General features: G+C 31.5%; 1 protein-coding gene and 1 long non-coding RNA gene across 2 annotated transcripts in view; one reads left to right on the top strand and one right to left on the bottom strand.

Annotated features, from left to right (window-relative positions):
* The window catches only part of LOC143195759 (uncharacterized), a 257,592-nt gene that overhangs the window by 97,477 nt on the left and 133,478 nt on the right, over positions 1-26,637 (bottom strand). The window contains exons 6-10 of the mRNA XM_076403199.1: positions 18,408-18,524; positions 14,571-14,866; positions 11,271-11,410; positions 10,814-10,849; positions 4,158-4,279 (exon numbers count right to left, since the gene is read on the bottom strand). Coding sequence (XP_076259314.1) covers positions 4,158-4,279; positions 10,814-10,849; positions 11,271-11,410; positions 14,571-14,866; positions 18,408-18,524 — 711 coding nt within the window. The remainder of the gene's footprint in view (positions 1-4,157; positions 4,280-10,813; positions 10,850-11,270; positions 11,411-14,570; positions 14,867-18,407; positions 18,525-26,637) is intronic.
* On the top strand, positions 10-4,146 carry LOC143195765 (uncharacterized). The gene is made up of 2 exons (XR_013005591.1): positions 10-159; positions 3,962-4,146. It is a non-coding gene; the product is annotated as an uncharacterized LOC143195765 (long non-coding RNA).

Here is a 26,637-nt window from a genome sequence, read left to right as displayed (position 1 = left end):
TTCTATGGATATACGGATGTCAATAAAAGTCACTTTTAAAATATTCAAAATTTTTAGTGATTAACACGCTCTTTTTCTGGGCCATGACTAGAACTAATCAACGGGAACGATCACGGGATAAAGGTACCAAGAAACCGAAAGGAACCAAAACTACCAAAGGTAAATGTTGGATTACCTATTATTTAGATAATTTTTACGAATATTTTTGAAGGTCGCCTGATTATTACTGCAAATTTTCCAATAAAATATTTACAGTCGTGATTTGCAATGCTTTCAAAACCTACAAAATCAACTGCATAGGCTTCTGCTGTATAATTATTATTAAACTATATACAAAAACTGTTTGTTAAAGTCTAAAAAAATGTGTTCCCTAAAAATCAACACTAATACATTTATTATGAAGTACGTATGTGAATTAATAAACTCATAAGTATGAAGTTGTCAAAATATAGACATTTCTGATTATATTCATGCATAAATCATATAGTTTTTAAATTGTAATTCTATATGAAACTGGGCTCCTACACTTTTCGAATATTTATGAGTTCACATAGATTATAGTTCACCATACAAGCTCTATACCGATTGCACTTGTAGACACACACGTTCCGATAGTTTGGTTGTATTTAGTCTGTTAATGTTTTATAGCATAGTCTCTGAGTTTTAATGCATGTCTCGGTACTCTCCAACTTTTTAATTTTTTCTTTGTCCGTAGCTCTCGAAGCAAGTCTTCATTGCATACATACTACTGGACATTGACTTTAGAACTTGACTATAGGTTATAAGCCAATCTATCTGTTTATATTTTCAAATCGTCTAATTTTGTTTTTCTCTTTTTGTTGAATTCATCATTATTCGGTTCAGTCTATTACGTTAACGCTAGCTATTCGAATTTTCTCTTTAGATGCATCTTGAATTTTATCTACTCCTAATGGAGCATCAATGTAAATAAGATAGATGAGATGAGGATAGAGCCCAAGAAGTTACATTAGAGTACTCATGCCTAAATATCCTTCAATTTGGAATATTGATCCACTTATTTGCCTCCCAATAGTCTGTTGAAGATACAAGATGTTAACATCTCTGCATACTTGGAAGCATATTGTTTACTTTGTATATGAAGATTTTGTTTCAAACTTTGTCAAAGCATATGCTACACCTAAGAAAACTATGGAACAAATGTATGCCTTTTCAAAAGAATCTTCAGTATTTTTGTTTCTGAATTCAAACTGATAATTTGTATTGTTAGAAGATATTGAAAATTTCGACTTACTTAGTTTCACTAATACATTGATTATGATCATAAAAGTTACTTATGAAAAAGCCCTTTCTATATTTTTTGTTCAACAATGATCATATCATACACCTTCATAAATATGTCATTTTAATTTGTTCCATCCTGATAAAAATAGTTTAATATTTCGAATTGTTTAAAAAACACCCTACTACTGCGGCGTTTCAAATTTTCAATATCAGCAGGTTAATATTGGAGTGAAATAGAATACACTGGATGGGAAGTATTAACATTTCTTTTTGTTTCAACGGCCTGTATATGAAATAAGTTGGCCTTCAATAGTCAGTGACTGAAAACATCATTTATTTTGAAACTCTATTTAAAAATGGAAGTGAACTTTGTAAATCGCCTGCGTGTAATACCTTTTTTATTAATATTTAATATCCGCTTTGCAGTTTTCTTTGCAGTCTCCACTATAATCCTTAATGCTGCCCATATACAGTAAAATACAAAATATGAATATAATGATCATTATTTCTCACATATTATTTTCTAAATTTTGTTTTTTCATTACAAAAGTACTTCAGGCTTCCAACTTACCTACTATGTAGATGGTGTTTTAAACGCACTTGCCGTAGACTAGTGATTCCAATTTAATAAGAATTAAATCACATTTTACATTAAGATCTTTTATATCGAATTATTAAACGAACTGTCGGAATTGGTAATGAAGGAGACGTATATTTGCTGATATATTCGCAAAAAATATTTTAAAACATTTCAATTCATTTTAAATTATAATTTATGCAGAAAATAAAATTGTAACAGTTAATTTATATGAATATTTAACGAAGTTTAATTTCCATATATTCTGCACCAATTAAATTGCTACAAAAGCAAGGCTCTTTCTTCACCACTAGAGAATGGGTATTATTAGGGCTAAATTAAATTATATAATACTGCTGTGATCAAAAACTAAAGGAAATATATTTTAAACGAAACATAAAAAGAGTTTATTTTTTTTATTTATTCCGCCTTGCTCAAATTAATCCCTTTGGACACAATTCATCAATAGCAAAATATTATCAATCAGTGGTTGAATAAAATTCCTAAAACACCTTTAAAATTTCTTCCCATTTTTAATCTCTATAAACATCTAAGTAGTGCCCCATAAGGTGTTTATTGAGTTACTGAGAGATTATACGAATGACGAAAGTTAATTTTTAATGAAATAATTGCAAATGTATCATTTCCTGAATAAATGATAATTATCCTGATAAAGGAAAAAAGCAATAACACTAGGGGCAAAAGTCCTGCTGCCATTTTGATTGCACGCCATCTTGATTACGTGTCGTTTAACTCAGTTTTGCTTTAACCATTGTGTTGTGTCAATGTCCAAATTTTATTATGGATAAATATACGCCACTAGAACGAGCAGAAATAGTGACAATTTGTATTGAAAATAATCGTTCTATCAGTTAGTGTTACTGCTGAACGGTATCAAGATATTATTCGAAATTTCCTTGTGAGGACATGTGATTTCAGCAAGAAGAGGCCACAACATACACAGCCCGTTCAACAATTTAATTATTGAATGGTGTTTTTCCACGAAAACTAATTTCGCGAAGTGGCGATTTAGCATGGCCAGCCAGACCACCGGATTTGATAGCACCAAATATTTTCTTATGGAGTTTTTTAAAATCAAAAATTTATGCGAATAAGCCCTCCATGATTCAACATCTCAAAGACAATATTCGTCAGGAAATTGAAAAAATTCAGCCTCAGATGTTGAAGGATGTCATGAAAAATGCCTTAAAAAGGTCCGAAAGTTGCATAGCGAATCGCAGTCACCATTTAGCCGATATACTCACGCAAGAATATATCACAATGAAAATAAAACGTAAAGACCAAATAAGCTTTTATGAAAACCAAACTTACTTATCTTTTTTTTTTAGCAAAGTTAAAGGTAATCAAAATGGTAGTGGCACTTTTGCCCCCAATATCAACCTGTTAATCTGAATGATTCTAAATTTATCTCCATTAAGACAATAATATTTTTACATCTTTATATTCTGACCAAAGGAATATTCATACAGGGTCCGCTTCAAAGTTTCTAAATTTCTTCCAACGTACGTTAGTTTCTAAAGAACTGAATAATTTAGTATGGGAGGTGAGGCGAACTCTTAATTATCGGCGAACAATTAGTGATTAAGTGCTTTATGTAAAGTGTTTTTATTTGTCGCATCAGGAAAGCGGCGCTGGAAACTTGACCATAAAAAAGAAGCCTACCGGGAGAAAGGAGTTATATCACAGGCTAGTGTGTTTGTTTAAGCAATACAAGAAATTTCAATATATTTTTTTGCCTTTTTATGCAGCTTGAAACATTTTATTCATTCATCTCAACGCCTCTTCTGCAAAAAACATTTTAAAAATATAGTAGTGAAAAGTTCTCAGACAGACGACGTATAACCATAACAGTGCGAAATCATTTTTAACTCAATTCAAAATATCATTTCCGGGAATTTCCGTAAAAAGCCAATCTAAAGAAATCCTCAACGTTTTTGACTGTTCCTTGTTTTCTCCTCCTTCCAATCCCGACAAGCGTAGAAAAAACAACGTATGTATATTTTCTTTCATTTTCCGAATCTGGCGTGAAATTCGGAGACTTAATGTTAACGCAGATTGGATTGGGAGCTATTCAAGACGTGAATTTCTGTTTGTTTCCAGGAGATGATCAGCCGTTAGCGAAGAAAAAGGTGCGAGATTCGTCGGCCGCCAACAAGGAGGAGCCGAAAAAGGCGAAAACTACGACAAGTGAGGTGAAAGCCGTGCCGAATAAACCCAAAAAGGAAAACCCAAACAAGACTATGCAATGATCGTTTAATTAAAATAAAGTAAATTCATAAAAACTGTTATGGATTACCTTTTCTGCTAGCTGATTGCGACTGTGGCGCGTAATAATCCTGCTCCATCGGATATCCGGCATCCATATTGTCCATGCTTTGATTGTAATACGAACTCTCGCAGCTCACCCACATATCTTGACTGAAAAAATATGTATATCAACTTTTTGTTTCTTAATTCGTGATTATTTAAAGCGTATTGTGCTATATAACAGCGTGATAATGCTTAAAAATGTCAATTTTGTATACATTTTGGACACATCATCCTTAGATACTTAGATACTTGAAACATAAGAAACTTAAGGAAATATATATTCTATGATATTTACAATCAATTTAACGTTATTTAGTTTTTTCAGATAAATTTGTCAAAAAAATATTTTGTGTATACCTACATTTCTATTAATTTAGCATTTATTTAATTTTATATATTATTTTTGTAGCTACATATTTTAGAGTATTTTAGCAAAAAAAAGGACTTTAGAGCTGATAGATTGATATTTAATAAAAATCCATAAATTAAATATGAAAATAACTAAAAGGATTTTTGAAACTCACATATTAATATAAAGCTTTATTTAGTCATAAACTAGAAGGTTGGCCTTTGTATTCTGTTAGAATTGATTACGTACAACATAGATTCGAGATTATTACATAAAAAATATTCTTCATTCTTTAAAATAAAACTACTAACCACTACTAACCCATACAGTTCACCAATGATTTAAATTCATTTATAATTGTAACTTATGCACAGAAAGAAACTGTAACACATTCAGTCAATTTATATAAATATTTAACAAAATTTAACTTCGATAGTTATATGTATATTTTTTCAGTCACATTTCTTATACTATAACTATCACATAAAGAGAATTAATGGCTGATGGGTAAATATTCAATAAAAATCAATAAATAAATTCAAGACGAGAAACAAGAAATACAGTTTTTTTTTGAATCTTACAAATTAATATAATTTTGTAGTATAATTGTTATTTATTTATATTAACTTGCAAAAATTAATCTCTGTTAGTTTATATTTACTTAAAAAAGAACTTAAGTTGAAACAAATTACTATATAATTCTCCAGTTTGACTCATAGATTACACTGCAATTAACAGTCTCATATAATTATTGGATGATGCTATTCTTGACACGTAACGATTCAAAATTTTCTGCCATTTTAATTATTACTTTATAAGGCTACTATTACAACTACTAACTAATACAATTTTTAGTTAATATTGTAGGTATTGGAATGTTAAGAGTACTGGAGCGCATATTTTTGAAAAAGAATATTGTCCATTATTGAGAATATACTAACTCTCATCTGGACTCATAATTCACATGAGAGTATATTTCGTCAATCTCATGATGAAACATTTAAAAAATAACCAATTTAAGGGTCATTTAAAAATAACCATCCTATGACATACATTGAGATTGAGATATCCATAGTCATTACTATGACCAGCATATGTTAAATATTAAAAATAATCATCCTATGACATATATTGAGACTGAGACATCAATGATCATCATCAGTATATACTCAATATTAAAAATAACCATCCTATGACATATATTGAGATTGAGACATCTATGGTCATTACTATGATCAGTATATGTTCAATATTAAAAATAATCATTCTATGACATATATTGAGACTGAGGCATCCATGGTCATTACTATGATCAGTATATGTTCAATATTAAAAATAATTATCGTGTGATATATATTGAGATTGAAACATCCATGGTCAGTACTATGATCAGCATATGTTCAGTATAAAATTGAAAATTATAAATCAAGGAATATTTATCTATTATAATGTTTTATTTACACCTGAAGATGCATTATTATTTTTTTTTTAAATTCATACTGTCAATCGAAAAATTGGTTAAATATAGAGATTTCTAGAGAAATCTAGAGGGTATGTTGATCTTTATAGAGTAAACTAATTACAGAGTGAATGATTGAATAACAGTTATTTTTAATCTAAGTATAAAAGGAATCTCTATTATCATTTAGAATATTTAATCAATTAGTCTAGTATTATTATGTAAATACTTAAATCATCAATCGATATTAAAATCAGTAGGTACAGTAGAATAATAAATCATTAGATAACGTTCGGTTATGATATTATGAATAAGAGTATTCCAGTTTTCTTATATAGCTTTTAATTAAATTAGTTTTTATTATATTATATTAATTATATATTTATATTTCGAATTTAAAGAAGTATTTTAATAATTTCGAAATATTTGAATATATTTAAAAAATTCAATGGTACAAAAATAACTATTGACATTTTTAAAATGTGACACGATTTGTATGTATGCTCCAATACATATTAATTTAATGTTTATTTAGTAATTTCTATATTTGTCAATATATATTAAAAAAGCAGCTCATAAAGCTATCTCCAAAATTAAGCTAAGCTTAAATCTAAGTTGGCAGGGGGCTATTAAAGTGGACAGTCGTTTTGATGAAATATTGGTATGTGACACAAGGTATTATAAATGTACATTTGCTAAAATCCCCAGATTAAGGTAAATTATGATGACAAAAAATTTATACGGTTTGGGAATGGAAAATGTTGACGAAGGAAGGTGTATTTGTGCAGAAAATGGTTAGTGTGACATACAAAATTAAGTATAGAATATTATTAGATCAATTTTGATTTACTCATTTTGAGATATAAATGCGTACAGATATTTGTTTATTTTAAGAAAATAATTTCGGTTTATGTGTCTCAATATTCTGAATCCATTTCTATGTTACGGTCAGTTTAAATCGTCTTCATTTGTTTTGAATTCTTAAACAATTGAAAATATTTTAATATAATAATAAGTTTGCAATTTCTTTATTATAAATAAATATAACTGAAGCAAATCACATAAATTAATTATTATTTTTGAAAGTCAGTATGTTGTTAATGTTCCATATTTAAGCATTTTAAATTGTAATTATTTGTGAATTTGATGAGTAGTATACGTATGTTGACATCAGAAACACAGAAAATGTTTACGATCCAAAATATAGTCTTAGATTAATTATTACCTACATTTAAATTGGCTTAAAATAACCTAAATTATTACGAACATAAATTAATAATTCTTTAAAATCGGAATCATCCTACCTATTAAGTTATTTAATATTTCAAAATATTATAATTTTATTGTTATCTCGTTACTATAACTCTGATATTTGCCGATCTGAACTGCCGGTGAGATAAATGATCAGGCAAAAGATCTGATTGATTCATCACAACTTGATTGATTACGTGTCACTGTTACTTTCTGAACAAAAGTGCTTGATATTGTGAGTTATTTTTGCCTATATTAGATGATGTTACAGTTAGTTGTAGTCCAAACTTTCTATGCCAACAAATAATTTAATCTAGTAAGTCTTATGAGATACATAGCACAATGTATTGCTCCAAATTTCTTGTATAACTTTTAGGATAACCCATATTTTGAAGGAAATAGAAACAACAAAGTATTTTATTATATTGCTAATTTCAGTACTTTCTGTTAAATACAATTATATGTCCAATATTGACATTGTAACAAATTTATTGATCTAACGTGAGTAATATTAGTCAATAACAGTGAAAGTAAGTAAATTTATATTTTAGCAATTTGACTTTAGTGTCAAAATTAGTGAAGATTTCTCAACTATTTTGGTGATGAGAGATATATTTTGGAAATACCCCATATAGATTTGCTCTCCTGGCTTTTTCAGATATATGCAAATATATATTTTCTTCAGTTTTTTGCTATAAATCCGCGAGAAAAGTAGTAAATTAGTTAATAATAGGTATTATATTAATTCTATTAACAAGTAATTATTTATTTTTATAAAACCGAAATTATTTTTCCACCCAGTAAATATGTATTTAATTATATTTACTATATTGACTTGTAAAATCAAATTTTATACCTCAAAACATATATTAGCTGCTGGCATGTATTGTGATTTCTGCAGGTTATATGACTTTTTGAATTTATTATTAATATTGGTGTTTACTGAAAAAGGTACAAAATATAACCACCAAATATAAACATTTCTCAAATATTTCTGACAACTTAGCGATACTATATCGAAAGAACAATGCTTCTTTGGCCGCTACCCAATCGATCCATTTTCACAATTATTCACCATTTCGAAATTGTGTGCCAACAATTACAACCTACTTCGACTTGATTCACTTGTAATCAGAAGGCGCTATGTCTGTATATAACAGAACTTTCTATTTGAGATGCGACAGTCTAAATATCTTTCAGAACTCTTGTAGCCTATGGCCAAGCGTTGCCATCCAAAAGGACGACTTGACTCTGTTACTGCATAGGCTTCTGCTGTATAATTATTATCAAACTATATGCAAAAACTGTTTATTAAAGTCTAAAGAAAATGTGTTCCGTAAAAATCAACACTAATACATTTATTATGAAGTACGTATGTGAATTAATAAAGTCATAAGTATGAAGTTGTCAAAATATAGACATTTCTGATTATATTCATGCATAAATCATATAGTTTTTAAGTTGTAATTCTATATGAAACTGGGCTCCTACACTTTTCGAATATTTATTTGCACTTGTAGACACACACGTTCCGATAGTTTGGTTGTATTTAGTCTGTTAATGATTTATAGCATAGTCTCTGAGTTTTAATGCATGTCTCGCCTCGTGCTCTCCAACTTTTTAATTTTTTCTTTGTCCGTAGCTCTCGAAGCAAGTCTTCATTGCATACATACTACTGGACATTGACTTTAGAACTTGACTATAGGTATAAGCCAATCTATCTGTTTATATTTTCAAATCGTCTAATTTTGTTTTTCTCTTTTTGTTGAATTCATCATTATTTGGTTCAGTCTATTACGTTAACGCTAGCTATTCGAATTTTCTCTTTAGATGCATCTTGAATTTTATCTACTCCTAATGGAGCATCAATATAAATAAGATAGATGAGATGAGGATAGAGCCCAAGAAGTTACATTAGAGTACTCATGCCTAAATATCCTTCAATTTGGAATATTGATCCACTTATTTGCTTCCGAATAGTCCCTTGAAGATACAGGTTGTTAACGTCTATGCATATCTGGAAGCCTATTGTTTACTTTGTGCATTAAGATTTTGTTTCAAACTTTGTCAAAGCATATGCTACACCTAAGAAAACTATGGAACAAATGTATACCTTTTCAAAAGAATCTTCAGTATTTTTGTTTCTGAATTCAAATTGATAATTTTTATTGTTAGAAGATATTGAAAATTTCGACTTACTAAATTTCACTAATACATTGATTATGATCATAAAAGTTACTTATGAAAAAGCCCTTTCTATATTTTTTGTTCAACAATGATCATATCATACACCTTCATAAATATGTCATTTTAATTTTTTCCATCCTGATAAAAATAATTTATATTTAAGCAATTTGACCTTAGTGTGAAAATGAGTGAAGATTTCTCAACTATTTTGGTGATGAGAGATATATTTTGGAAATACCCCATATAGATTTGCTCTCCTGGCTTTTTCAGATATATGCAAATATATATTTTCTTCAGTTTTTTGCTATAAATCCGCGAGAAAAGTAGTAAATTAGTTAATAATAGGTATTATATTAATTCTATTAACAAGTAGTTATTAATTTTTATAAAACCGAAATTATTTTTCCACCCAGTAAATATGTATTTAATTATATTTACTATATTGACTTGTAAAATCAAATTTTATACCTCAAAACATATATTAGCTGCTGGCATGTATTGTGATTTCTGCAGGTTATATGACTTTTTGAATTTATTATTAATATTGGTGTTTACTGAAAAAGGTACAAAATATAACCACCAAATATAAACATTTCTCAAATATTTCTGACAACTTAGCGATACTATATCGAAAGAACAATGCTTCTTTGGCCGCTACCCAATCGATCCATTTTCACAATTATTCACCATTTCGAAATTGTGTGCCAACAATTACAACCTACTTCGACTTGATTCACTTGTAATCAGAAGGCGCTATGTCTGCATATAACAGAACTTTCTTTACGCTGACCTTGCTGATCTCGCCATATTCATATAAAAAAAATTATTGCTGCATATGCTATTGAATTCTGAATCAGTATCGATGTGGATCCTTTTGGGCTAACTAACTGAGTGTCGTAGCAGACTATAGAACCTGAATATTGAACGGGTTCGAAATTACATTTTCTACCCTTTTGTATATTTCCTGTTACAGGTAAATATCTGGAAGCAGTTGTTCATCAAATAATAGGCTATATAATTGGCCTTGGAAAATTGAGCTGGGTTTTGCAATTATTGTCCCCTATTTTTTTTATCTGCTTCCGAAGCTCATCAAGGCTTTAATTCAATTTCGATTATTCAATTCAAACAAAAGTAATGAATATCAAAATCCTGTTATTTTATCCATCGAATTTAAAAGTTAATTCAGTTATTGTAACAGTTGAATATATTAAAAAATTCGTAGTCCACCAATAAATATGTCCAATTAAAATTCATGCAAGCACCTAATAGTTAGGATGATATGGAATTATGAAAACATTAATTGTGAATATGTCAGAATGTATAGTGAGGTTCAGTGCCATGTAATGAATAACAGAAGCTATTAGTGAACATAATTAAACAAACAACTCTAGTTTACCTTTCTTCGCTTTCTCGTTGATATTTTCGACGACGGCTTCAACAGAAAAAAAGAAAAGAAACAATAAATATAAAGTATAACTACATCCACTTTCGTTTCTCTACAAGTTCCGTCGCCAATTTTCGAAGGTTGTTTTCGTCAAGCTACAATTTTCGACCTAAAACTTTCAGACCTGTCGCTTCCGATTTACGGTTACTAATGACCCGCTTTAGTCTTTCTGGATTATTTCTACAAATTTTAATCTCCGAGAATGCCTTCGATTTATTATCAATGAATATTTTGCGGGTAATTTCTTTTGTAATTAAAATGGATGATTTTTGATGAAATGAATAATTAATTATTTCTCGTTTTTTTTTTAAATGTCTGTCTCCCTTGAAAGCTCTGTAATTAGTAAAGGGGCCTTTTGATTGGATAGTGTTTGTGTTCGAATAATGATTACGAGGGGCTGATTCTTTACCTTAAAATGTCGGGCTTGGTCCGGGGTCTGCTATTGTAGAAGAGTGGATCCGAATCTAAGCTGTTTTCCGAGTAAAGTGTTGAATTGTGATCAGCACTGGTGTAGCTTTTATATTCCTCAATATTATTAGGGGAATATCTCTGAAAAATATACAACTGTACACTTTATATACAAGAGAATATATTTTAAAGAAAACATAAAAGGTCTAAAATAACATTAATTATTTGATATTTTAACATTTTTATCAAAGCTTTTGGTATAAGGTATTTTTGATAAAATGATATGAAACTTCGAATTCTGATAATTCGAAGTTTTAATAAATATTTTCATTAGATTTTTAATCGAAAATATTTTGATTTATTTTAGAAAATATAGAGCACTCGATAGGACATTTCTCGTAGTTCCCAAGTGGCGATTGTGCTATTATTGCCCACTCTTTAGAGTTATTACCTGCATTTATTATTTTTCTTGCCAAACTGTTATACTGAAAATATTTTTACTTAATGTTCTTGAATAGTCTGCAACATTTCATGGTTAATGTATCTGGAATATTCACTCACTTCAATTCTACAAAAGTTCTAACATTCTATTTAAAGTTGTTATTTCAGTTAAGGTGACCATTTAGGATGAAGCAATTCTGTACAAAGTTAGTTTATTTGCCTTAATAAATCCCAGTTTAATTTATTAATTCATATTTTATTTCCGTTGCTTGTACAAAATTTGCAAAACAAAATTGCAAAACAAAATAAAATCGAAGGACGCTAACATATGCAAAAGTTAGATTGCGGAAATGATGGTTAGGAAACGGTAAGTGACGTCAATGTTTCGTAGCGCGTCTGATAAAATTTTATGTTTTTAAAATCTTAATAATCACACTTTTAATTTTAATGCAAATGTATTTTTAATAAGCCCTCTATAGTTTAGTATTATTATAAATCAATATTGTGGTAATTTTTTATTACAGTCTTCCAGCGTATTAGAGGTTATAAACTGGCAAACGTAATTTTGGCTCTTTGCTTGTTTAATTTTAAATAGCTGATTAATACTTCTGATTACCGAAGTCCATATTTATTTACTTAGATACTATTATAAGTGGGAACCAAATAATGGCCGCCCTACTGTCTAAAATGCGTGTGAGAATTCAGAAAAAACCAGTTTATTTATTACTAGTATATTCAAAAAGATATCCTCGATGTGATTTTTAAAGTTTGCAGTATTGCCACCTGGACTGACGGTGTTACATAATGCGGGTAGGACAGTTGTAATTCAACAAAAGTATTTTTTGATTAATTGGTTGAAGGATACTATATAAGAACAATCGTCAACAATTAGTTCATTGAGTTCATATTATATTCAGTAACTCGTAAGTTATCTGTCTTTAATTTCCCTTCTCTAATAATAATTTTTATTGACAGTTCTCCTGGTGGAAAGAAATCTAGAATAAGCAATACCATGAGTAGTAAAAAAATACTGACGGTTCTCCTCTGTTTTTGTATTTACTTGTTTATTTCCTTGTACATTCGATTGCTGCAGTCCAAATTTCATTAAATATAGTTATTTTCGCACTTATCATCAGAAGATAAAATACAGTCAAAAGCACTTGTTATAGGGGAAGTATAATAAACTAAAGACAAAGCTATTTCTTGAAACAAATTTTAATGCTATATCATACTAATGACTTTTAATCATATCATACTAACTTTTTTAACTGAGTTTTACCAACCTAACAAAAATCGTAAGACAAATTAAATCAACATCAAGGATATGTATGCTAAGTTTAGACGTGGTGAAATGAGTACCGGAGACAGTGAACGCAGTGGATGCTCAAAAGAGGTTGTTACCAACGAAAACATTAAAAAATCCACAAAATAATTTTGAATGACTATAAATTGAAAGGAAATGAAATAGCAGACACTCTAGAGATATCAACTGAACATATACGTCATATCGTTCACAAATATTAGGGAATGAGAAACCTCTGTGCAAAATGTACGCCGCGCGAGCTCACTTTTGAACAAAAACAACGACGGGTTGATGATTCGGACCAGTGTTTGAAAATGATCAAGGGTAATAAACCCAAGTTTTTGCGTCGATTTGTGACACTGGATGAAACAGGGCTCCATCATTTCACTCCGAAGTCCAATCGACGGTCATCCGAGTCGACTGCACACGATGAACCCGCTCCAAAGCGTGGGAAAATGCAACAGTCGGCTGGCAAGGTTATGGCGTCTGTACTATGGGATGCGCGTGGAACAATTTTCATTGACCACCTTGAACAATTAAGGATCATCAACAGCGATTATTACATAGTTATTATACGTTATTGGGCAGTTTAAAGGACGAAATCGCTGAAAAACAGCCGCATTTGAAGAAAAGGAAAGTGCTGCTCCACCGAGACAATGCACCGTGTCAAAAATCCATGAATTGGGCTTCAAATTAGTTCCTCAACCACTGTATTCTCCAGATCTGGCACCCAGCAACTATTTCCTGTTCTCAGATATCAAAAGAATGCTCGCTAGGAAGAAATTTTCGTCGAATGAAGAGGTGATCGACTAGACTGAGGCCTATTTTGAAGCAAAGGAAAAAATTGTACCACAAATATGGTATCAAAAAGTTGGAGTGTCGCTATAATCAGTGTATGATCCTTGAAGCGAATTATGTTGAATAAAGAAAATTAATTTTGTTTTCTTTATGTTTGCCAAAAAAATGTATTTTACTATTGTAGGCCGGGGACTTTTCAATTGGTTTGTTATTATTTATCCGATAAGTATTGAAGCTATGAAATTAAAACTAATCCACAGTTCAGCCAGAGCATTTGGCAACTCTGGGACGGAGAATTATTTAATAAATAAGGATGTTGATGTAGAATATCATATATAATTCACCGAATTTGGAACATATGACTGAGCCTTCAAATATTAGCTTTCCCATGATGGCTCAGTTCAATTTCTAAACTTTATTTTCAGTTGCTTGAGTAATTGCTGTCAAGTTACACACAAGACAGTTACTCAAGTTACTCCCTTCGAAGTAAGTTTCAAAAGCAATATTTTCCGCCAAGTGCCTTTTTGTTCACGTCAACATCTTCACTGAAGAAGAAACAATGTGTTTATGTTTGGCCCAATTAACATATATAACACAGAAAACTAACTCCCTTCGAATTAAGTGTCAAAAGCAATATTTTCCGCCAAGTGCCTTTTTGTTCACGTCAACATCTTCACTGATGAAGAAACAATGTGTTTATGTTTGGCCCAATTAACATATATAACGCAGAAAACCAATTTGAATTCCTAGAAGCGTTACCTGTTGTGATGGCTGCAAGTTTCTCCTATGAGACCCTGGACTGAGACGGTGTTGATGCACAGTCATACTCTGTTGAGCACCGAGATAGTGCTGGCCGGTACCATCGTCTCGCTCGTACGAGTTCTCCCGACTCGTCTCCAGCGAACGTTGGGGAGTGTTAATTTGATGGGCCGCCGCCCTAAATTGGGAGGCGGACGAGTTGGGGTGTTGCCCCACGGGGTAGTTGAGGTCCGAAGTGTAGTCACTGTCCTCCGAGTACCCCGCTGAAATGTCATTGTCAAAGTGATTACTATTGGCTGAAAAAGAAACAGAATAACAGAAGGGTAGGGTGGAAGATGGTGTTGTGGTATATTGTGTGTTGGACGAAAACATTTATATGTGACATTGAACATGCTACTTGCCAGTGATTCAAATAAACATAAATACAAAATAATATTAATTCATAAATGGTTTGTAACTTCATTTCCATTGTTTCAAAATAAAAATGCTAACTCAAATGAGGTAATGGAAAATAAATCAATGACAGCATCGGTTAAGTTTAGAATTATATATCACACGTATAGAAAAAGGCGCAACGATTTAAACGAGATTGAAAGTATTTTGCAAAGTTTCTACCCTCTAGACGCTGCGCTATTCAGAGGACAATATTTTTTTGTTCGGATGGCGTTGGCGAAAGGTCAATACCGCTGATACCAGCTCTGATGAATAAAATATTGATCTGCCAACAGATTTTTATTCATTCTTAAAAATTTATGGTTTTATTATTATGCATTTACGCCTAATTTAGGATATCGTAAAAGTTTACTGTAATAAATTACAGCAGTAAAAGGATTTTTTCTCTAAGATGCGAAAGATAATTCTAACTGGTCAATTGATAAGTCCCCAGTATAACACATTTTTTTTTTTTGTAAAAATTGGTATCTTTTATTCAACATTTGCCATCGTTTTCACTGACTTATGACACGGAGCATTGTCTTGGTGAAGTAGAAGTTTCTTTTTCTTCAAATAAGGCCGTTTATCGGCGATTACGTCCTTCAAACGGTCCAATAATGCTATGAAATAGTCACTGTTGATGGTCCTTCCTTTTTAAGGTAGTCAATGAAAATTATTCAATGCGCATCCAAAAATACAGACGCCATAAACCTGCCAGCCGATTGTTGCATTTTCCCACGCTTTGGAATGGGTTCATCGTATGGACATCGGAGTGAAATGATGAAGCCATGTTTCATCCACTTCAATTTTTCAATCACCACGTCTAAACTTAGCATACCAATCCTTGATAGTTGATTTTCCTGGGGCAGTGTCCGGAAACTCGGCATCAAGTCAAGTTTTTGCCTCAACTGTATTTTTTCCCTTCAGAAAGCTATATTTTATCAACACGCGAAATGTCTTTTTATGCATTTTTTTTACAATAACAAAAGTTGCTTCACTCAAAATGCTATAATTCACATACTAATGCTCCGTCTATGTATCAGCCCGGCGACTTTTCAATTGACCTTTTATAATATCACTCAATAAATATTGGTGTGTTGCAGTTATATTTTTTTTTCATAAAATATTTTCTTAAATGGTTATTATTAATTAATTTTTTAATTAATGAATTGGATAAGTTGGATTATTAATTATTTAATTTGTTGGATATATGAATAAGTTGTCACCAGTAACATATTGCTTAAGGTGAATGTTGAGACCGAATTACATTTATTTATATTTAACAAAATTGGTTAATTTTTAGTTCACGAAAATTGTAATTTTGTTTTCTTTCATGTACTTTAAGGGTCTAATTTAACTGTTTCTTGTAATATTTATAACATGGAAAAAGAATTATGACTTGAGATAATTTTGTAGACTTCCATTTAGATTCCATTTACTATTCCATTTCATTTACTATTTCTTGGTCCACCTATTATTGTTATTAATAGCTGCTTGTACTCTAATTTGACCTTTCTCAATATTGTATTGTAACCATTATCATCAGTTAATTTGGATATTGTTACTACTTTACATGAAGTATATCTCATTTATAGTTATAATTCGAATATAATATATAATATTGTAACTTAAATAATCTTAATAATTTAAATCCTCACTATTTGAATAATTTTTGACATTAAATTATGTCTTCAGGATTCTCATAGCCCTGTTTGTTAGTAAACATGTTTTGACTTTGAAACTTTGAAACGTTTTAAACATTACAGAGAATTTACTAGTTACAGTTAAATATAGGCATTAACATAGATGTACTTGAAGGTTTTGACATAAATATGTTACTATAAATACAGTTATTATATATATATATATATATATATATATATATATATATTTGTTGAACATAAAATTTTCTAACCGAACATTTTAATTGTTATAAAGAAGTTTATATATATTATACGCTCGAGAAACCATGAAATCCACTTCTTCTCGGGCGCCCTGTCTGGAAATTATTTATAATATCAAACCATATTTTCCAAATTAGCCTTAGCTTTGTTTCAAACGCTAATGGATTCATATTCATCGAGCTGGGTAATGGGAAAATAAAAATTTAACGCGATGAACTTAAACAACAAAAGAAATCAGAAGCAGTGACGGGTCTTTGAAAGAGAGGCGGACGCCGAGAGTTAAATGGGAACTGACATTTTAAACTGCACACCTGGATAAATGTCTCTTTTCGCGAATCTCATTTGACAAGTCGCGACGCTAGAGCAATTGCGTTGTTAGCATTTTTTGCTTTAAAGATGCTTCGTTCGTGTTCATCACGGATATTTTCATTGACAAGGTGCAAAGGTGCTCTGACAGAAGTGTTATTACGTGCAAAACAAACATCAGTAATACAAAGAATCATAGCAAAACAACAAAATGTGCACTGTACAATATTCTCGATCAAGTAAATAAAAGTAAAAAAGTGGAATATACTTTAAATCGGCAATTTACTTCATCTTATATTTTTATACACTCTTTTAAAGTAGTATGTAGAGTTTTTATGTTATGGTTTTTAATTTAATATGGTCTATAAGACGTTAGGTGTTCACAGGCTGTTTTGTGATTTTTTTCAATATATTTATAGATATAATAAATTGTGTGTTATAGCTGAGTTTCGCTGGATAACCAAACGTTTAGAAAAAGTTTATGATATAATGGATCAATTTCAACTGAAAATGCAACTTATTTTTGAAAGTTAATAGATGAACGACAGCCAGATATATTAAATACCTTCGATCAATTCCTTAATTCATCAGATAATATCTTGTACGAAGCAGTGTAAATTCCATGATATATTGGAAAGATCCAATAGAAACATGACAGGTTATTATAAATATTACAGTAAGTTGTGAGCCCATGACGTAGATTAGGTTATATTAGCAAAAGTAATAATCAAAAAAAAATTATCAAAAAAATTGAGGATACAATGAAAAGGTCTAAATGAAGACAAATATTAATAAATAAAATTAAAATAACATTATGAAATTTTCGATTTCTAATAACTCAATGTAAATTAGATCAAATATAAGCCACATTGAATTGGATGAAATTTATTTTAATTGAAAATTGGATATTTAGACTTTCCAAAAACTTTTTTATCAGAATGTTTATGAACTAAAACACATAACAAATACTATCCAATTTTTGTAAAGATAAACAATTATGATGAATATATGCACAGTTTCAGCATTTAATTGTAAATATCTAAAATAACATAATATTTATAATGAAAATAATGAATAATGCAAAAATGATCTATAGTGATAGAGAGCAAATGCTTCAAATGGTTACAATATTTTTTTGAATCTATGTAATGCCACTTTTCTACTTTCAAATAAAATAAAAAATATGAATACTTACATCGACCTATATAGTTAAAATGACGGTTAGCTTGTTCCGTTCTGGCTTCCAAATCTATCCATTTGTTCAGTGTTTCTAGTTTTCTTTGTAAGTCAGAAGCATCCATATTTTCTGGATCTGAAATAAAATTTATTTTCAATAAACAAAATTGACGGATTCCCAGAAAAAATTCGTATCACCTATAGATAAACCGAATAAAAATCAATAAACAATCATCCGTTAATAAAAACTAATTTTGATCTCAAAAATAAATATAACGATATAAGGATATATATTCCGGTAATATAAATTCTATCCAATATAAGTTTCTATTTACAAGTTTGCAAATAAATAACGAAAACATTATGGTATTGTACCACTCTAAGTATAACAAATTTACTTGAGAAAAAAATCGGTCAGGTAACAGCGACATTACATTCAGTGCCATTCATTAACTTCCGCACCTTAAGTAATAATATAAGTTTGAAACAAATACTAAATGTGTACAATTATTTCTAATAATCGCCGTATTCCAATCATTATAATTTGTTGACTCACAATTTTTTGTCTAGGATTATCATAGCCTCTGCTAGGAGATAAGATGGTTATCATAAACTTACAAGAAAAAAAGTTCTGGAAAAAATCACCTCTGACCATAGATTATTGTTCTACTATAATCGTTACATTGATAAGGAAATCTGAAGAAAAACAGTGAAAGAAAATACTTAATTCCTTCTAGCTGTAACATATTTTGGCTGACAAGAGATTGTCTTTAACACTTTTCTACTTCTTAATAAATCAAGATATAGTTTAATACTTTTCTAAGCGTCATATATAAATAGTTTTTATTGTGGTGGTATTCGTAAGGTACTTAAAAGATTTAAGAACTCTTTAGTGGATTAGATTATTATAATTATTTTTGACTCCAAGAATGTATTTGAAAAAATTGGCACAATATATATTAATCAAAATATTTTCTATCATTTTCTACTTTTCCATTTGTATGCCAATATGGACATACTAGGTCGAAAGAACATTGTTGGTTAGTCAACTATCTAATCATTTATATATTGTTGTACTTCTTCAGCATTTCGAAACCGTGTGCCAGCTAATCCATTCTGCATGGAGCTGAACAAGTGGTAATTAATAAATTATTGCAGCAAGTGATTGAAAGGTGAATAGATCATGAAAGCGGATATTTTGCGTCTATTACTAACTACTGTTGGTCATATTGTCAACAGTGCGCTGTTCAGTTTGTTGAACTGAACAAGTTAAAAATAAGGTTTCCAACACTGTACACTCGCCGCGAGAGATGCTAGGCGAAATCTGACAACAGCGACTGATTGTTGGTCCCCTCACTTCAGTCCCACTACTGAGAGCGATCGCTGCGATGCCCAGTGCCGGCCTAACAGCCATTCGTGATGGAGCCCGCTATCGCCGTCACCGCCGTGTGTGAAATCCGTTCAGTTATTCGATTTTTAAACGCGAAGAAGATTAAACCTGTTTAAATTCATACAGTCGGAAGAAATTTATGGCAAAGCGTGCCTCAGCGTCCAACACGTCCGCAAATGGTACAGGGAGTTCTCCGAAAGAAGCATAGCCGTCCACGAAGAGCAAAAGAGTGGGAGGCTATCGATGTCTGACGAAGTCGTTGCGAAGATTGAGCGCATTCTCGTGGATCAGAGAGTAACGCTTCGGGAGCTGACTGACCAGGTTCCTGGGGTCTGCGAAAAAAACATCGACAACATTTTGACGGAAAAACTCGGTTATCGCAAGGTATGTGCGCGGTGGGAGCCACACATGCTTTCAGAAACCCACAAAGACAATCGCTTCAAGTGTGCCGAGGGGTTTCTTCGAGAATGCGCAGAGAATAGTGAAGAATTCTTGGACTCCACTATTACGAGAGATGAAACGTGTTGTTACTACGTCATTCAGGAAACAAAAGAACAGTCGAAACAATGGTGCCACCCTGAATCGCCTAGGCCGAATAAGTTTACGCAGACGCTGTCCGCAGGAAAAGTGTTTTGGGACCGAGAAGGCGTCTTGCTTATCGAGTGTAGGCCTAAAGGGACCACAATACATTCGAACAGGTACTGCCAAATTCAAAAGAACCATCCAAAATCGCCGGAGAGGAAGACTGACCAAGGGCGTTAGGCTGCACCTCGACAACGTGCGCCTTTATGTCTCTCCACAGACCAGCGCCCTACTGGAAAAATTAAGCTGAAAATTGCTTGATCATGCCCCTCGCAGCCCTGATCTTGCTCTCAGCAAATTTTACTTGTTTTCGAAATTGAAGCAAAACTTGGGTATACAACGATTCAGTAAAGATGAAGATGTGAAGGAAGCGGTCAGCAAGTTCATCGGCGGCCTAGCGGCGGAGTCCTTCGAAGCGGGTTTTCAGAAGTAGATAAATCGGAAAAATGCGTAGAAAAATCTGGTCACTATGTAGAAAAATAGTTTAAAGTACTTTCTGATGGTATACTTATTTATTGCAATAAAAAATGCTTTGCATCTCGAACAAGTGTGGGATTTTTTTTTTACTTGCTCCTCATAGTTTCATTCAATCAATGAATTTATGATTCCTAAACTAACCTATGACTTTTGAAGTTAAATGATGAATCCGCGATTTTAAAGTGGACAAAACCATGTCCGCTTCTTTTGGATCTTTCCCATCATATGTAAATAACTGGAAACAAACAACAACCTTTGAATATTTAACATTTAATGATGAAGCAGTGTCACCTTAACTCTTTAATAGTGTTTGATGTGCCTAAGTAGCAGATTTTTTTAAAATCAAACAACAAAAGGGTTTATTTCGAAAATATATTTTGAGCGTGTCGTGATTAGTGTCTATATACCCTGAACAAGCCAATAGTACTAAATTGGAAATTGTTATTTCATCTAGAAAAGGTCAGAGCTATTTAATTTCAAAGTTAGATCAGTTTCTTAAACTTCGCATTTTTTCGCAAAATATGCGCAAGCGCCTAACACATTCTATGAAACCTTTTTTCAGTTATAGAATCGGAAAAATTTCGTTCATCTTCGAAATGTCATCAAAACTCAGTGACTCATCAATTAAAACATTTTTCCTGGCTCTAAATAAGCTAACCAATAAACCGTTCTAACTGTTCCAAACAAATATTGAATATATATATTTATTGTAACATTTTCTTCATGGCTCAGTTTCAAATAAGACGTATTTGCATTAGGATGTCAATCCTATTTAATAGGATTTTAAAACGATATTTTGATGTCAAATGATTTGAATAAGACGCTTTAGTGATTGACATCCCATTCCATTACAACACTTTTACTAAGTTACCAACAGGAACGAAGAAAGAGAACGAAGGTGTCTCGATCTGTTCCAGACAAAAAGACATTAAGGGATTGCTAGAAGCCGGAAAACCAATTTATATTTTGAAACTTTTAATTAAATCGACAATTTATTTTGAGAGTTAGGTGAGGCCTCGTTTAGAAGTATGGATGATTTTTAAGAAACGTTCAAAATTCGGTCGATTTCGCGATAAATTTCATTGTTTCTATTCTGAAAATATAATAACTATGAATAATTTTTTAAACTATAGATATTCTAATAAAATGAAATTAGTTCTGTTCAAGTATTAAGATCTTAAAATATTTCCGATGGACTAATAAAATCAATGTTGGAAACGATATAACGTGACCAGTACATTAAAATTTCCATGTAAAAATAATTTGTTGCTTAACCATAAAGAAGTGTATATGTACTATATAAACAACATGATTTATTTTTTACACATTTTTCAGCTAATTGATATCATATTAAAAATAGAAAACGAAGTTAATCTTGAAAATGCTATCTATTATTTTCGTTTGTCCATTATATTTTACTTAATATTTCAAATAATACAGAAACGTTATCTAAAATTAAACTTGCAGCAGTAATTGCCCACTTTCTAAACTGTTTGTTTAATGTTTATTCGTAATGAGACAGATTCAATCTGTGGGTATAACTCTCATGCCTCTATGTGAATCTTTTGCTGAGAAATCTCTTGAGCTTCACATGCTGTTGTCTTCCTATGCCACTCAGCACCAATATCAGCTCAATCACTCAGCAATATCACTGGTCTCACTACTTATATAACATCATCTACTTATATGGATCTGTTAACAAATTCGCACTACAGAGCTTGATTTCGAGTTGTTTACTCTTGATCCATAAATGCTTGTGTCCATGCTGCCACGTTAATCTACAATCCAAGTAACGTCCAAGTATTTTGCAAGTTTCTTTTTTTATATAGTTTTGTTTCATTCGTATTTTCGTTCGTGAGATAATTTTACCGACGAACAGTTTCCTAATCTCAGAATGTAAGTAACATAAGTCGATTTGGTTTGGTTAGATTTTATTCTCCATTGGTTTCCCTACCATTTCTCTATTATAATTAGATTGTATTGGATTTGGCGAGGATGGCAGTGTCGTCAGTATAGATGGCACTAATTGTGTCCTCGCTAGTTGGAAAGCCCGCAGTGTAAATCACGTACAATGCCGGTCCCAATACGCTGCCTGTAGGGAACAGCCGAATATTCATCATTACACTTAATGATGAAGATCCACAAATTGAGCTAGAATCCCCGCCGGTATTTTTTGATGAAGTTCTTCACTTAGTATGTTCAGCGATTGGTTATAGACATCTGCAGTCACCGCTTGGTCAGTTCCCAGGAGTTTTTAATTAAACAACCCTTTCATGTCTGACTGGATTCACAAGATTTATATCTGCTTTAAATAAATGATCAGTTTTGACGCCGATATACTGGGTATTACATTTGATGTTTTCTTAAGAATATGCATTTTACTACCAGTTACAAATATTTAGATTAAAAAAGGTTTTTGTTGTTGTTTAAGGCACAATATAGGAACATTGAACATTTGCTTTTCTGGTTTATGAACCTTTCCAATTTGACGCATAGGCTTGAAAACATCTATTTGGTTGATTTTAGTGGAGCGAGAAGCTTTTATTTTGTTAACGATGCATATTTTTTCTGGGCTATGCGCTCACCAGCATAAACTAAACCTTTCCTTTTCCCAGTGAGGCTACTCTTGGCACATTTTTCTTCGAAGGAGGACTCTGAAAAGTCTCTCTGAGGCATCCAAAAGTAGCACATTGGTATCTTTTTTCTTATCTCTTTGTGCTGGTGACATATTTCCTCTTGCTCTCTACTCACATACGGAAATTAATATTCCGGAAAGTAGTCGAGGAAGAAAACGTAACTCTAGACTCATTAGGAAATGGAAATTAGAAAACTTAAGTTCATTACAAGCATTTATTATAACAATTAACCCTTCCTTTCAATTGCCCGTTATAAACGTGAAGAATTGTGGGTAAGTCATAAGTCTAATGTCTTTAATATGAAATTGCCTTCTTTCACATTTGTTTCTGAGAGGATTTGAAACTTATAAACTATGTATTATAAAGCAATTTTAATTTTTGGGGAGTTATTTTTCAAAGTGCTTCTACAATTTCAACTTTATGTGCAGCGGTCGTAAAAGAATTGTATGTGGAGACACTAATGTGTCTTAGGAGACGCTCTTTTCACTAATCTTCCTCGGTGGTAAACTTTTTTTGGTAAGGTGATTTGTTAGGTATCTACTAGTCCATACATACGAATAGAGAGGAACCCTTATTTTTATAATTACTAAAAAACTTAAAAAAATCCCTTAGATTCAGAATAATTTTATAATTCATTCATTTAATTTTGTGTTTTTCCGAGATCGTAGTGGAAATGCAATTATTCATTTTAGCTGCGATAGACAATTCACAGATGAGGAACAAATAAGTAAGGTGAATGAATTCCTTCCAGACTTCTATGTCGAAGTTGACCATTTCGCGAAATACCCAGCGAATAGTTGCAAAAGTAAAAAATGATCAATATTGTCGCAGCCAGAACTGTCTGTGCTGATTGCCAACTGATTGGTGAGATTTGGTAAAGTCCAACACCAACAATGTATGTTGAGATATAGAAACTCCTCTAAAGCACCAGCTGTGAATTAATTTTTTGTCAATGCCTATTTATTCTAATGATATTTTCGTATATAAAACCCATATAATTTTATTAGTAATATTAAGTTTGATTTTCTTAAAAATAATATAAAAAATAAGTTTTCTGATGTATTTAAATATATGATGCTGTTAAAATTGTATGTTGCAACTTTAACTAAGGCTTTACATTTAAAACATCTACAAAATATACATCGTCAAGTAAGTAAATATGAAATATAAATTGACCTAATGAAAATAACATCACGTTTAAGAGAAAACATTTCTTTCTAAATATATTTAAATAGCTTCAGAACCAAACAACAGAAGATCCTAAATAACGATTAAGCTTTGGAAACGGAAATTTATTGCCCAGGAGGCTATTAAATCACCATGTTGACTTTTTTGCGTTTTCCTACTTCAAGTTCCTTATAAAATAAATTTGCCCGCAGTCTCAGCAATTTGTAACAAAGCCCAGTTCTAATCCATAATACTATCATTTTATTCTAAACGGCAGCATCATCTTTTGTTTGAAACGATGACATTAAAATACGAATAAACCACCTACAAATTAAACTGTCACCATAAGTTGCTGTCGTAACACCGTTTCTTTTTCTCGGCTTATGTGCTTTTTTGTCGTGTTTTTCGCCAAGACACGCTTCATATACACTGTACATAAAACGTTCTTAGGGCTCCATTCTTCGAGTTTTACCAGGATAATTAATCCGAAAGACGCAAGTCGTGTACGTACTTCACGTTTGCTTTGTTCTCCGCTCTTCTTTTTTGTTGGGCCTTCGTCGCGCGCCCACTTAGAATGGCAAATGTTTAACCTAACCCAACAATTTCTGAAAGGAAACAATTAAATATGGATCATTTATATTATGGAGGAATATAGCTGATACAATTCTTGTCTGATTATACATTAAATCGTAGATTTCCGTGGGTACTATTTTTACGTCAACGATGGAAGTGTCTCTCATGGATATTATTTTTATTATGTGACAGTAATTAGGCAGCTGGGTACCTATATTACTTTAAAATATGGTACAATATTTGATAAAATAACACATGGGCTGAAAGATCCCGGGTGTATTCAGCGTTTTTTCAGTTAGTTCTAACCTTCAAAAGAAAGTTGTTAAAATGTCACCTAACTTTGCGAGTTCTTGTACTAAGAGCGACACCACTTTTATTATTTTCAAAACAATGTATCAAAAATAATTTAGTTTTATAATTTTACACTGCTTCTCGATGGGGAAAAAAATACTGTCCAAGCGAAGCGATGGCTTGAATAATGTCATAAAGGCTTCGCTCCATCAGACGCAACAATAAAAGGTTGGTTTGCTGGCTTCAAACGTGGTCGTAGAGATGATGTTGCAGAACGCAGTGGTCGGCCAAATGTGGTGGTAATACCAGAAAACATTAAAAAAAAGCCACAAAATCGTTTTGAATGATCGAAAAGTGATGTTGCGTGAGTTAGCTAATATCATGAAGATATCAAGAGAAAGTTTTGTCCGTCGGACATAACAGAGAACAATTTTCTTCTTCACGTTAAAATTTAGTTTAAAGAGTTTTAAGGAAAAAGAAAGATTAAGTGGTGAGTGTTCCATTACATTAAAGGTTAGGTAAGTCGCATAAGCTCTATCTATTTCTGTGTTTTGAGTGGCCATGTTGAGAATATTCCATATATAATTGCGAGAAAATAGTAAAAACAATAATTATGCTTTCCCATATAAAAATTTGTCACTGAGGCTGCCATCAATATTTTGTTTGTCATAATGGATCAGCGTTGTTATTGGTTATCAAATTTTTATGAGTATATTCCAAAATTTTTTTTGCAACTGAAAATGTATATGTAATACTCACTAAAACTATGGGCTACTTTTGTCAAACCGCGGCTAGAATACGGTATATTCAAAATAACAATGAACCCACGCCATCAAGATGTTTAATAATAAACAATTAAACAATATTTTCATTCTCATTTTATTTTGGCTAAAAAGTGATACATGTTATCATCTATCTGATAAGTTGGAACATGCAACCGAATCAGCCTAAAAGTTGCCCGGTTGTTAAACGTCTGAAAAAAATTTCAAAACATTGGTTATAAACCAGCGAAAGTTATTATAGCGGTTTGCTTGTTTAAATAAATTCACTCCATTATTGCCCTGATAGACAGTGCAGAAGCCATTAGATGGTCAGCGTCAGAAACAGATTACATCTCTAGTCAGTTACTTTGA

Source organism: Rhynchophorus ferrugineus, unplaced genomic scaffold (genome assembly GCF_030347505.1).
Source record: "Rhynchophorus ferrugineus isolate W39M unplaced genomic scaffold, kcgeb_rfMv2 rfM4, whole genome shotgun sequence".
In the NCBI taxonomy this organism is placed as follows: Eukaryota; Metazoa; Arthropoda; class Insecta; order Coleoptera; family Curculionidae; genus Rhynchophorus; species Rhynchophorus ferrugineus.
The sequence above is the reverse complement of the archived record's forward strand: the minus strand, read 5'-3'. Positions and strand labels throughout refer to the sequence as shown.